This window comes from Merops nubicus, unplaced genomic scaffold, assembly GCF_000691845.1.
Source record: "Merops nubicus isolate BGI_N331 unplaced genomic scaffold, ASM69184v1 scaffold4052, whole genome shotgun sequence".
Classification (NCBI taxonomy): domain Eukaryota; kingdom Metazoa; phylum Chordata; class Aves; order Coraciiformes; family Meropidae; genus Merops; species Merops nubicus.
The window spans coordinates 36,180-50,786 of NW_008591401.1; the positions used below are offsets into that span (position 1 = coordinate 36,180).

Genomic DNA, 14,607 nt, shown 5'->3' on the forward strand with positions numbered 1-14,607 from the left:
TTAGGGCTACAAGAGAACTATGTATTTCCTATATTTCCTCTTCTTGTGGACACTGATGTTCATGTTCTAATTTCTACTTGAGTGTCTTGTTTTCTTGCAGACTTACTGCCCTTTCTCAGAATTTGTTTGAAATTGGTAGATTTTAACAGGCATCAGAGCAAAATGTAGAAACAGAAGAAGTTGAGAAGTCTCATTTCCTCAGGAAACCAGGTTAAAAATTGTTTCACTTTCCCAAACAAAGCACCAATAAACATATTTAGTAATATACAATTCTTACCCTAATCATGTTTTTTAAGTCAACTGATAAAGCTCTAAAAAATATCAATAAATATATTTTGTTGTTAATGAAATCCAACTGTCTCCACATCAAAGCAGAAAATAAGTAAAGAGTTGCAAAACAAAGTGAAACTGGTCAGGACTGGTAACTCCAGAACGTATTGCAGTGACTGTCACATTCCTCTACTTACACCGAGAGCACACTTGAAGCATTCCTTGTCAAATCTGTACACTGGAGAGAGGATCTCAAAGAACTTCAAAATACTTTCTTCTCTATTGAGGTTGGCAAACTGTCGAAATGTTTGTTGGATTAATTTTCGTAGTGTTTTGGCCTGTGTATTAAAATGTTTAAATGTTAATTTAAATCTAGGCAGAGATGGTGCGTTTTAAGAGTTTCAGTCACTTAGTATAATTAACCCTTATACTTAACTTTAGTGCAATAGTTCTGCCTTCTACCTTCTACTTGGGAACACAACTATTTCTGTTATATATTATGGAAGGAATATCTAACTAATACTGCCTTGAATTAATGATAATAAAAGACAACATGCTAACCTTTGCAGGAACTCCCAACTTAACTGTGTACCAATTCAAAACAGCAACCTACAGCTTCGCAGGAGGTCTTAAACTGAAATCATCATTCTCTTACCTGGTAGTAACAACTCAGCTGTAGCTATATCTTAATCTCCATGCACAGTACCTTACACTGCCCATAATAAAGTGGATTCTTAAAGTCTAATATTATGCAAAATAACTTCCATATAAAAATACAGACTTGAAACGCTAAATTAAAAATTAACGAAAGAAGTAAAACAAATATTTAAACTATTTTAACTGTGCTTTGAAGCATTTTATTAACTGTTTTCAGGATAGAAATAATCACTCAGAAAGAGCAGCACAGATCATCCTCCCAGCATCTGATACAACTGGACAGAGCAAGACCCCTAATAACATATCCCAAAAAAGAAATCACATAGAGGATACAAGCAGGCTGTTAAACTTCTGCATTTCTTTAAAAAAAGGATAACTAAACTAAGGTTTATGAAATGTGAAGTATCTATCTGTATATAACATGTAACCCCCGGGAAGGTTGCCACACGTGAAAATAAAAACAATCTGAGAAGCAACCTCTTTAGTGTCCCCCAAAACTGAACAAGCAATCAAGAATCCTGAATAAAACCATCTGCTTCTAAACACTAGACTTCATCTAGACACTGTGCAGTGCCTTCTCTTCATCTGTCCTAACCCTAAGAATCATAGAATCTTTTAGACTGGAAAAGACTTGAGAGCACAGGTATGTTTTCTCTAAGTAGTACAGACTCAGGTTTTCATCCCATAGTGCCCAAATGTCAAAACCACCAGAGCATCTATTCTTTTTCCCTTTGCCAAAGTCTGACTCTGTCTGAAGTGACTGGATGCATTTAAAAAACTTTAGGAATACCCATTGCAATGTATCTTCCTACTAACAACAATGCTAAAAGGCAAACCCAAGCTTATTTTTGCAACAGTCAAGGCTAAGACAGGAATTAGCATTGTTGGTTTACCAAAACATAGCTGAATATCCTATTGTAAGAACATTAAAACTCTTCATTCTTTCCTCCTGCCCATTAACAGCTCACAAACATAAACTTCCTTCCGTTGTTTTTTTGTAAGTCTTTAAAGAAGATTCAGAACTCTAAACAGCCAGAACTTTTTAAAAGAAGTGATGGTTGGACTGGATGATCTTAGAGGTCTTTTCAGCCTCAATGGAACACCTGGCAAATACCAGGAGCAAGACACTACATAAAGAATAAAGTCTGCTGGCTCGAGCTGCACCAAGAACTTCAGCCACTCAGTTGTTGAGAGAGAGTTTTATTGTGGCCATGCTTTGTTCTCCTGGCCTGTTTCAGCATCACCTTGGCTTCCACGCATACTGGCATATGTTATTTGGCTCTTCTAAGCCCACCATGAAGACTTACTTACTCTTCCCTTTACTGTTACAGTAAGGCATAAACACAGAAAGCCAGTTAGAGAAACACACCTCTTCCAGAACAGAAGAGAGCCTTTCCTGAGAAATGTCTGCAAATGACTTCAGGGGAAATGCACTGGAAAAACATGGATAAACAAAACTATTGGCAGGACATCTGAGACACAGTGCCTTGTCCAACGGCTTTAATGTTTCCTCCTGGAGGAACCTCTCTGGACACCGCCTAGGACAGCACTTGATTGCTTTCTTTTACAGAATTATGTCTTACAGATACTCTGTGATAAACTACTATATAAATGTCTTTAAACTCCTGGCTTTATTTACTTAATATTAATAAAATTTACTTTACAAAATAAAGCTGAACTTTCTGGTTTTGAATTGCTGTGTATCACCTCATACTTTGCACTGTTAAATGTTTTGATTTTCCATTTTCCAGCCTTCTGGTCTTCCTACACATAGTGACATCCTTTGCATAGCTGACATCTCCTAAATGTGTAACAAGAAATCTGAAGCTTTATGTCACTGATAGAGAGAAATAATTAAATTTGTATTTCATGGCCATCAGGAGCCCTCCTTTGCCTAACATTTCAAAATCACTGGTCTTCACAATGTATAGGAATCATTTAATAATTTCAACCAATCCTAGATTATTTTTAATAGGGATTTAATTTTCATTAAAAAGGAGACATTTTTCCTTCCTGTTTTCCCTCTTTCCGTGTGCAACATGTTTTTCATGTCTTTGCAAGTTTCCATTCAGCTTCACCTTCTGGGAATTCTTGCTACTTCTTTCAGCTACCTTCATGATTTCTAAAGAGCCATTTTTTTAGTTGGTCAGTTTTCTGGCTCCATAATATAATTTTTGAGACAGTTACTACATCTGGGGCCTTTCACCGTAATTTCTCCCGTTAGCAGAGAATACAGTTCCAGATAATTGCTTAAATTAAAATGCAGAGGGATTACTTAAATCCACTTGACTTCATTAGCTTCTGATTTTCAAGTCCTTTGAAACAAAACCCCTTCATGACAAACTTTCTTGTTTATACATTTAAATCACAATGTAAAAATTTTGTAAATCTGAAGCTGAATATTATTATTTCTACAAACCCATCACTGCTTACTAAAAGCAGCTCCAAAATACTGTCACATATAAATGGTATGAGATATTTTACCACGACATTCATATCAAAATTGCTATAGCTGTAGAAACACTCAGCAACCATTTTCACTCCCTCTTTTCAAAACACGGTTAGAAAAATGCACATTTTTTACTCTAAGAACATATGGACTTCAGTGGAAATAAGAGTCAGCTGCTGTTTATAGGATTAACATAAATGGAAATTACTGGAAATCCTCCTTGAATGAGCTGGATACAGTTTTGCGCAAGGGAGGCAGAATATGGTTTATCAAGTTACCACTAAAAACATGTGTCTTACATGTGCCCCTCCTCTTTCTCCACAAGTCTCATTTCTCTCAGTGGTGGTGGTGGTAGGAAAAAAAAAAAGACTTTATTTGATACTAAAGGGTCTGAGGACTTGCTCTAAATGTTCACCCAGAATGTCTGGGAGGCAGAGGTTCATCTCTCACAGCAGCTGTGATTCCCTTATAGACATGGTGAAAATGATAATGCAGATTTCCAACTTTTTTTTTTTTTTAATTAAAGTAGTATACAATTGACTGGAACTACAATTACCTTCACTGAATCTAGTAAACTCTTCGGGAAAAAACGTCTTAAACCAACATCTTTCCTGAAACAAAAACACACACAGCATTACTATAAAAAACACTTTGCAATATTACATTCCTCTTTTTCAGGGTAGGTTTGGTGGCTTTTTGATTGTTTGTTTTTCAAACTAGAAGATGCAATATAATAAACAATTCTCCTAGTAAGGTTCTTGACAACCTCAGAGTAACAAACAGAGTACCTTTCAAACACTCATCACAGCCACTCCACAGACCCGTGGGATAGCAGTAGCTTCTAGCTTAAAATCCAAAGGATATCACATTTACAACAGGTACCTGGTGTGCCAAGTGTATTATTTTAAAAGTTGGCTTGGGCACATTGAAGCTCTGAGAATAAAACCTGTTCTTTGTACATGTTTTAATAATTTAACGAAAATTGAAAAAATATTCTTACAGCATGTAGTCGGGTGAGAGGGGAAAAAGATGAAAGTGGCAAATCCTAATGAACATCTACTAGAATTGGGTTAGAGACACACAAAGGGAAGGACCTCGCATGGCATTATCTGTGTATGCATGCTGACTGCCATTCCACTACTGTTTTACCCTTTGTGGCACTAGAATTAAAGTGTTTTTTTTTTTAATTTCTACTTTTTTCAATATATTTAGCATCTACTGTTAAATTCCCAGCTTTTTCTTGCAAGCTATCTCAGATATCTTTTGCATTTATAAATCAAGATCCTAATTTTGTCCATGAGCTTGGATTTTGCAAACTGAATTTCATCCAGCTCACTTCCACACTTCTAAATTGGATTGCAGCCCTGGTTTGAAACCCAGAGCCATGAGGATTAAAGCTGCACCTAGCTGAGGTCTGACTTGTGTATGTACCACTACAACTGAACATTAGCTTCAAGAAAAATGCCTGAGAAGGTGCCAGAGATATGTTAGGGCAGAAGAAAATCACTGTACAACCAGGTATAACAAATGTTGTATGACTCTGAATTAGTTATATGGTATTAGCAGAATATTTGCATGAGAAGAAGGACAAACTAAGAGAAAAATGTAAATAGGAAAAGGATTTAAATCCTTGCTTCTGAAAGGTGTTAGTGATTTTTTTCCTTTAAATTTAAGAGGTTACAATCTCTTCTAAACAAGCACCCTTATTTGCTTTTGAAACAAGTATTAAAGAAAGCTTTCCATGACTGCATGCTTTGAACACAAACAGAAATACATCTGGAATTCTTACATTTGGCCAAGAGAAGCCCTTAGCAAGCCAAAGATACACAGTATATATTTACTGCTACACAAGAAGAAAGCCAACATTAAAGGCAATTAAAGAAGCTTACTCAATAAACCAGGGTATTTTTAAAGACAAGATTCTCTGAAGACAAGAAGCATACAATTTCACAACACATACTAAAAACATCCTCCAGTAAGAGAAGCAGAAACTGGCATCTGTGCAATGACAGTAAGCTGAAAGATTATAAAACTTCCATAAATGTTAATTCCTTTGATGCCTTTCTTCTCAAATGCAAATTATATGCAGTTTATCATCCTACACAGTTAAATAAATCTAACACACTATTACCATCTAAATAACATGCAAAGACATTTTGACAAGGAATATATTAGTTTAACATTGAGTACTTGAGAGAGAAATGGGGTTTTCAAAAACAAAGCACCCTAAACCACTCCAGTGTTCCTCAGCAGCACCACAGCACAAGGCTGTGACAATCCAATTCGATGTACTATTAAAAGGAGTTGTAGAATAGCCTTTTGTACAGATCTATGTGTAACAAATTCAGCAGAAATTCTGATGTAGAGCAAAGAAAACCCCACAGCTTTTAATAAAAATTTGTTAACAAAGCATTCCCTGTGCTTAACTGAGATGGCAAATTTATGGACTTAAACCTGAGAAGCCTACAGATTTAATGCCATCATCAACAACACATTATGGGGATCTAGAAATTAGAGAAAAAAAAAAATTAGAACCTAGAACACAGGAACAGTTTTAAACACAACCTACAAACTCCTTCCCCTCCCTCCTCAGCTGCACTGTGTGGGGGTAAACCAGCCAGCTCAGGATACACTCCAACTCAGCCCTCCAGATTAGGAACTCAAGACATCTGTTTTCTGATTGCCAGTGAAAGGTAATTGGCAGCAAGATACTGGTTTGTAGAGTTCTTCTACAGCTTTGTATTTAGCCTCATCTACTGCATCCTACTTGTGGGCTTAAATGTAAATTTATTTTTTTAATGTATAAACTTCAATAGGATTATTAAAATACCAACTACAGATAGATGATGCCACTTGTCATATAATGATAAGCAGCTTCAGGCAACATATATCTTTTTTTCTATTTTCCATCTTGATTGAAGTTGCCACAAAAAAGTAATGTTAGATGAACATAATAGACTTTAACAGGCTTTTTACAAAATTGTGGCTGCAGCTGTTGCCTCGTACAGCTCCCATTTTTGTACTCGCAATTATCCCTGTTCTATGCTAACAGGCTTCCCATTTATGATGAAAAAAAATTCTTTCATTACATGAAGGCCCAACTATTAAAGGCTACTTAACAGTTTGATTCTATCTACCATTTCCCATCCAGATTTGGTTTTATATGAAAATCCGATCAAAGACGAACATGCATCAAACAGACATCTGACAAAGACAGGCAAGAAGCAATCACATCAAATGCAAAAAAAGTGCCATTTAGAAATTAGACTCAGATGGTTAAGTGCCTCATGATGTACTAAAATGAGAAAAAAAAAAAAACACCAAAAAAAACAAGCCTCACTTGAAAAATAAATATTGTGTAGATAAACTTTTATTGACCACTACAGTGGTAAGAACAAATAGGTACATTTTGGGGATCACTAGCAATTTTTGCAGACTCTTACTGGCTTATAATTATCTATAGCCACTTTAAAGTGCTTTTATCCTTCACCTCTCACAGCTAAATCTCATACAAAACACATTTTTCCATCTAAAAAAAAAAATAAGAAATAAACTTGACGTGCACAATTTTACATTTCCAGTTCTGCACAGCATTAAGCTGTTAGATTTTTGATATCAGAGCTGTGCCTCACTTTGTCTTTCACAGCAGCAATTAAGTTACTCCCTACCAGAAATGTTTGGAAACATGCACTGAAAGAAACAACTCACTGGTAAACTGGAAGCAGCCCCACACAGAGTCCTCCAGGAACTCTCAACTGACACAATTATTAATACATAGTTCATGTCTTCTGCAATGATTCTTGTTTCCTTTGTCTTGTTGTCTCGGAAGTTTTTCATCTAACTACTAATGCTTGTAGCTTAGGAGTTGCCAAATAACCGACTTTAAAATACCTTTCTCAAGTTCCTAGTGGAATATATTGAAATTGTAACCACTATAACTCACTGCACATTCAAATCTTTTTTATATCACCTTTATCCTTGGCTATCTGCTCATCCCGTTCACCTTTGTTAGTCCTTTCTCATTTCATTATGCATTTCCTCAACCAGGATATTCCTGGTCATGGATACTGACAGAACACTGAAGCCCTTCAAACAAAAAACCCAATTCAAACAAACCCAAACCTTTCAAAATTCTGCACAGAAGAGCACTACATTAGGTGTAGTTTACCTATTAAAATCAGTTTCCTCAAAAATCCTTGTGAAGTTATTCTCTGTGGTGAAAAATCTTATCTTTCACACCCCTAAAACTTAGCACACGCTTTATTAAAAAGAAAATTTAAAAAATAGGGACTTCACTGCTAAACCAACCTTTTGTCCCAACTCCATGTACAGCATCTCTTCTCAAAGATCATTAGTAGTGAAGAGCACCCCACTCGTGTATGCAGGTATGAAGCTTGTGGCACTAAATTAATATAAATAAAACCAGTCTTCAATCCCTGAAGCCTCAAAGGACTTTGGATTGTCTGGACCGAGGCCATCTACCATACAATATGATTAAGTAACCAAAATACTTTCAGTGTGAAGATGCTTCTTGGTTGTCTTAAAATCTGTGATACACAGATAAATAATAAACCTGCTAACTGCAAGGTCACAATTCAGGAAAATCATATACTGAGTAAACAGAAGAAAATACCACAAATATTTTGAAGTAACTCAAACTACCAGAGACTAATCGCAACTGAAGAATGCAACTATGTACAGAAAAAAAAATAAAGTTTAGAAAGAAAATCACTTTAGAGCTAGGTTTGATGAAACACAAACATTAGTAAAACTGCAAAAAAATCATAAGCCTTCTGATCAAGTTTAAACAATTCCAACTCTGCATCCCTGGACAGTAGTAAAGTGCTCTTCCTATTTCTATACCTTGACAGGTTTCATAATCATTTTCTTATATTAAAGCAAAGATCTCAGCGAGCTTCATGAAATAGAAAATTACAACAAAGATGTTCTGCTATTGAACTGAATTTAATGCTCCTGATTAAGAAACAGCTCAAACCCCAAGCTAGAATACAATACTTACTCTAACACTTCATAGTTGGACTTCTTTTCTAATGCATTGCCTCTCATCTCTCCGTAGGATCTCCTGAAGTCAGGAAAAATATTTGAAAGCGACAATTATTGGATGATGCAGCCTAAAACTAAAACAGCAGCGTAGTCAAATCTTTCAGAGACTTACCATCAGAAAACATTAGCAGAATGAATTCAAACAGAAATACTAGTACATTATTCTCCTATACCAAAACAGATGAGTTTTTTTTTTTAAATTTTACAGAATAACTTCATGCATGGCACATGACACAGGACTACAGCAGTACTGCACTGTCAGACCCACTCTGAACCAGCTTAACTGCACTGCTACCAAAAGAAGAGTTCCAACCTTCCCTCCAGCAGCTCCTTTCTACCTCTAGCAGCATCTCCCCCCTTTATAAGAGCCCTTGTGTCCGTGCATGTAACAGGGAGAACCAGAGATGATGAAAGCTGACAGTTTCAATTCAGGCATGTTCCCATTAAAAGAATAATTAATCAATATATCAATCAGGAATGAGTAGGTGTTGTTGGGAGAGGGCTGGGATCATTGTTCTCATTAAGTGGGCAAGTGATGCTGCTGGTACAACAGTCTCAGTATTCAGTGACTAAAAGTGTCTCATGAAAATACTCTGAAGAGTCACAGCATGAGAACCATGGAAAGCAGGACTTGGCTGACAAAATAATGGTGGGTTATTATACTCATGTTTTGAAATAAGGCACCAACAATATTGTAGGTAAGGAGTTTGCAGTTACACAAACAACTTTAATTTTCTCTGGGGCTACTGGTGAAACGTAGAGCAGACATCAGGTCCTCCTAAGATACCTAGGAAATCTCGTAAGCCTAAATTTTCTCTTATTTTGGAAAGTACTGTTCAAAGGACACTTTTATTCTCTGCTAACAAGTTTACATTTGCCATTAATTTCTTATCAGTTTTACTTCTTCCCTTATCTCCCTGTGCAAGACAACAGCCTAACTAAGGCAAATGTTTCAGGCTGGAAATTCTCCATAAATAAGCAAAAACCAAAACATGCATTTCAAAAGCTGTGCTGGGGACTCTCTCAAGGATCTCTTAATCTGATAAATTTATCTTTACTTTCCAGCTGTCTATACAGCTGACAAAAACACCCCAAACCCCCTACAGAATCCTTAAGATTTAATCACTTGAAAATAGCATATTAAAGATTGACTAAAGGCAGAGAGGGAAGGTAGCATTTAAGTAGATTCTTTAGCTGTAGAATTTATATATGCACAATGACAAGAAAGACTATTTGCCAAGTAACACCACAGATCTATTTTTTTTTAAGCATATTCCACTCCACTGTACAGGCCTTTGAATTATTCAGATGAAGACTTCACCCAAAAGGCACTATCAAGATGCAATTAATGAAAATTTTAAAATAAATGTTAATTTAAAAATCACTAGGAATTGGTTAAACCCCAGTCTATTCAGTTTTTCTTCAAACTACTTTGTAGCAAAAAAAGTCTTATGTTTTATTCAGCTATACTGGTCAGAAATCAGTGAACTATAAACAGTTACAAAATTAATGTATATATTCTGTTAGAACCATGCTGAATAATAAATGAAATTATCAGCTTACCGGATTTCAAGGCAACCTAGCTTCAAAGCAATTTCCTGGTCCACTTGATCTGCTATTTCTAACATATAGTCATTTTTCACCTACAGCAAAAGAAGCAGGTATGCATCACAGACAGATCAGTTCAGTGCCCATCCAGACTGCCCAAACAACTTCAGAATAAATACATCTTGGGTTTAATTTTGTGGAATGACTATTTACAGTGCGTGAAGAGAAATAAAGAAGCTATGTTCATCTGCTCCACTAATGAGCTGCACTTTTCTAATAAACCCATTTCAACTGCAATGAACGTGATGAAAAAATTCCTTATCTACATCAATATTACCTATGTTGTATCAAATATAATCAAAACCTTCACAGGAGGCTGAGCAGATGGTTGCACCTGCATTCAAGATACGTGAATGTATGTTGTACTATTGAACCATCTTGGTCAAATGTTTTTAATTTTGTAGGTGCATCTAGTCATGCATATAAACCAGAAAAATGTCAGTGCAGCACTGTGAAAATAAAAACAGTAAGTAAAAAGAGAAGTATGTGAAAATCATACCACGTGCTGACCTAAAATGGTGTTTGAACCAGCAAGAAGAAGAAACAAGAGTGAAATGAGATGGCTATCATCTGGAGGAGGAAATAAAACAGGCCAGGAAGTGTGCTCTGACCTGGAGGAGGCCCAATGCTACGACCACATGGTCAGCCCTCCTGAAGAGGACCACTGGGTCAGACCAGCATCCCTGGAGCACTGCTGGCAGGCATCGTCCCCAGCTGTGGTAAAGTAACGTGCAGAAGCTGTGCCACAGAGAATGCCAGCTGCTCAACAAAGAGAGACTAGGTGGGTCTAAGCTTCATGACATCCCCTGGAATTGTTTTATTTACTAACATTAATGTAAAGCAGAAAGCCTACTTTAGGTAATGCTTTTGTCACATTGGTATAAGTTATTTATATTTATAAACTTGCTATTGAGATCTTAAGGCCTAAGACCCTACACTTACAGAAAATAATGAAATAGCACAAAAATGCAAGTCTGATTTGCAGATTGAAGAGGTTACACATTCTGAAAGCAACAGGCAAAATGTTATTTTTAAATGATGACAAGTTGTAAGAAAAACTATTTCAAACTGCTATTGCTATGAAAATCATAATTTTAAAGAAAAGGAAGCACAGCAGCGGAGTCAAGAGCTGGAGGTCCTCTCCAGGCACCACCCTTCCAGTAACACAAAAGCACCCAGCACAGCTCCCAGCACCCACTGACAGCTGGATCCAGCCCCGGGCTACAAAGCAACAACCATATGACCTTCCTAGCTATGAAGTGCATGAAAAATTTTGTCATTGAAAGATGTGAAAGGAAGGAAGATGATAAACTGTGCAAGAGTGAGAATATGAACTATTACAGTAGCTGCAACATCAGGAGAAAGTTCCTTGCATTTGAACTCAAGACAGGTTCTTGACATGACAAGGGCCAGGGGGAGGGAGCCAGAGTAGCAGCAGCCACCCCCGTCAAGTAGCACGAGGGGAAGTTGAGATTGGACATAGGGAAAAGTTTCCTCACCAAAAGGGTTGTCAAGCCCTGGATGAGGCTGCTCAGAGAAGTGGTGGACTCCCCATCCCTGGAGGTATTTAAAGGCTGGGTAGATGTGATGCTGAGGGACATGGTTTAATGGTGACCTGGCAGTGCTGGGTTAATGGTTGGATTTCATGATCTTAAGGGTCTTTCCCAACCTCAACAAAATGATTGTAGTACCTCTTTACTTACAAGTTATGGCAGACACATTCCATCCATCTGAAAGACTGGGCAAAGGGGGCACTGGGAAATGGAGGAATTCAAGGTCTGATTCTTCAGCATCAGGCATAAAACACTGCCTAATGTTATGAACTGACTGAAGAGTTCTCCCGTAGTAATCACCCAAAATCACACTGGAAAGGAACCTCTGGTTCAATATCCCTGGCTCCATCAGGGCCAGCTAGATGCAGCTGCCAGGACCATGACCAGACAGCTTTTGAGTATCTCCAAGAATGGAGACTCCACAACCTATTAAGGCAACCTGTGCCAGTGCTTGGTCACCATCGCAGTTGAAAAAAAAGTTTCCTGATGTTCAGAGGAAGTCTCCTGTGTTTAACTTTATGCCTACTGCCCCTGGTCCTTGCACTGAGGACCAGTGGAAAGAGCCCAGGTTTGTTCTTCCACAGGTATTTAAAGCCATTTTTAAGATCCCTCCAAGCCTTCTCTTCTTCAGGCAGTGACAACTATCTCAGCATTTTCTCACAGGAGATACTCCGGGCCCTTCACTGGATCCTCTGCATAAGCTTGATGTCTTTTGTACTCAAAGTCATTACAACACCTGGAGACATTTTCTAGAAACCTGGCAACCCAGAAGGTTGGGCATTTCTGACCACTCTGTACTGTTCTGTTATCATCAAGTGCCAAAACCAAAGAATTCTTCCTGGAAAGGACACTTCTGGCCACAACACAAAAAATGCAGAGCTTTTGAGTACTACCTTATCTCAGCTAGCATCCACTCACCATTACCCTATATTCTACTGCAGCACTGCACCTGCTAGCAATGGTACAGTATTTCTCTAAGAGACAATCTTCTCTAACCAAGGTTTTAACTTGGAATCACAACTACCATCTAGATGCCTTCACAAACAGCACAACATAATAAACAGAAAAGCAAATTTCAACTTCTGTTCATTAGTAAAGATATGGAACTTGTTCTTATTTGGATGCCCATATTCAAGAAATGTAACAAGTTTATTCCAGAAACATGTTAGAAGAAACTATAATCCATTTACTTGTTTACATTATCCATACTGAGATTTAATGAACTTTAATTGTACTTTAAACACAAGCTTTCATTTCATTCTCCTACTCTTTCTCTGAGAATTGACGTTTGTGTGCAGGCCAAGTTATTTCACACAAGAAGGTAAGACACCTGCTCACAAAACCCAGCAGCTAGCCTCCAAAATGATCAAATATCCACTGGCTAGTTCACTTCTATTTAATATCTTTATTTATGCATTCAATTTTTTGAACCATTTCAACCACTTTTCATCAGATCTGTTACCTATCTACTCCCTGAGGAAAAGAACTGGCTGCAGAAAAGCATTTTTATTTCTAACCTGATATACAGAACTTTTCCTTGTAGAAACTAGAGTAATTTGAAGCTACAAGTATAGGGGGATCAAATATGTGTTTGTTTCTCTTCACAGCTCATTGCCTTACAGATCCCACTACTGAAGCACTTCATTTGTTAAACTAAATAGCTTATGCACATCTCCAGTTTCACACAAACATATTTTTAAATGCTGCTAGCCTCAAGTAGCTACTATTCAATAAATAAATTAGCAACATTATCCAAACATTTAAATCTTGGGGTTTCTTTTCTCTTGCCCTCTGGCTTGTGAGCTTTCAAATTCCAGTCATGCTTCCCAGTTTGATTCTGCAACTACAGGCTCAGCACCTGACTAAAAAGTTTTAAACGCCCTCCCCATTCCAACCATTTGGAAGAAAAAATAAGTTTTGTGAAAACTCTCAGCTTATTTGCAAGACAGAAGTGAGATATTTTCACCACAGTGCAGCACAGCTGTCAACTTGAGCACGTAGTTTTGCTAGTGTGACAAGCAGAAAAAAGGGTTTCATTTTTAACACATCCCAGTCCAGAAGAGATGGACAAACACAGGTCTTTCATAAAGGCAGAGTAAATGACACATATTCCCCCCACCTCCCATTTCAGCCAACTCTCTCCTTTGCAGATAGATTGTGTGGGGTGTGTGGGTGGGTTGGTGTTGTTTCTGAAGTTCCTGGGTACAGTAATGTGGAGTTTCAAGTCTTTCAAATTCACTACATTTTTCAACCTGATGAGTGGGATAAAAATATCTTTATCCACCTAAGAAATGAAATGGAAACATAGAAAAAACACCCTTCAGTGTCCACAAGTGACTAACAGCAGTGCCCATAAAATCAGTTGTGATATCCTCCCATCACAATTAATAGCTGCACCTATTTATGTTGGTATTTAAGCTTTGGGTGGTATACAAAGAGATTACAAGCTTCAGGAAGCCTATGGCCATAAGCTTGTGGTTCAATTAGATCAAGCAGTGTCCTACTATGGATAGAAAAGATATTAAATTGATATAAGGAATTAATTTCATCTTGCTTTTCTCATAAATCTGTCTGCACACATTCTTCTTTAAATTTTAGGAAGTCTAAGGGGAAGGCAAAAAAAAAAAAGTTACATTTCTTCAAAAAGATTCAATTTCTACTTCTAGAATACTAATGAGAATTTCTCTTATCACCTTTGGTTTTCCTTGACTATTCTCTTTGAGATGGCATTACATCAATGCACGAACTTCTGTGAAGACTGGATATGAATTCTGCAAGAGGTCCAGCACAAGCTGCATAACCTCCCAAGGAAAAGGCTTGAACAACTATTAAAGGGAAGAGATGCAAGAGGTAATTTAATGGTAATTAAGTACATTGCCAAAAGGTGACTGATTAGTTTTTCTAGAAGTCTTTCGTGTTTGCCTAATTATTGTTTTATTATTGTTGCTGCTAATACAGTTCAATGAGAGAAATGAAAATATAGCCTACATACATACAAAACCAAAA

At 37.2% G+C, this 14,607-nt stretch overlaps 1 protein-coding gene across 1 annotated transcript in view; it reads right to left on the bottom strand.

Annotated features, from left to right (window-relative positions):
• Window positions 1-14,607, bottom strand: part of LOC103782464 (focal adhesion kinase 1) — an 80,007-nt gene that overhangs the window by 35,193 nt on the left and 30,207 nt on the right. The window contains exons 4-7 of the mRNA XM_008950235.1: window positions 10,004-10,083; window positions 8,397-8,459; window positions 3,933-3,987; window positions 468-608 (exon numbers count right to left, since the gene is read on the bottom strand). Coding sequence (XP_008948483.1) covers window positions 468-608; window positions 3,933-3,987; window positions 8,397-8,459; window positions 10,004-10,083 — 339 coding nt within the window. The remainder of the gene's footprint in view (window positions 1-467; window positions 609-3,932; window positions 3,988-8,396; window positions 8,460-10,003; window positions 10,084-14,607) is intronic.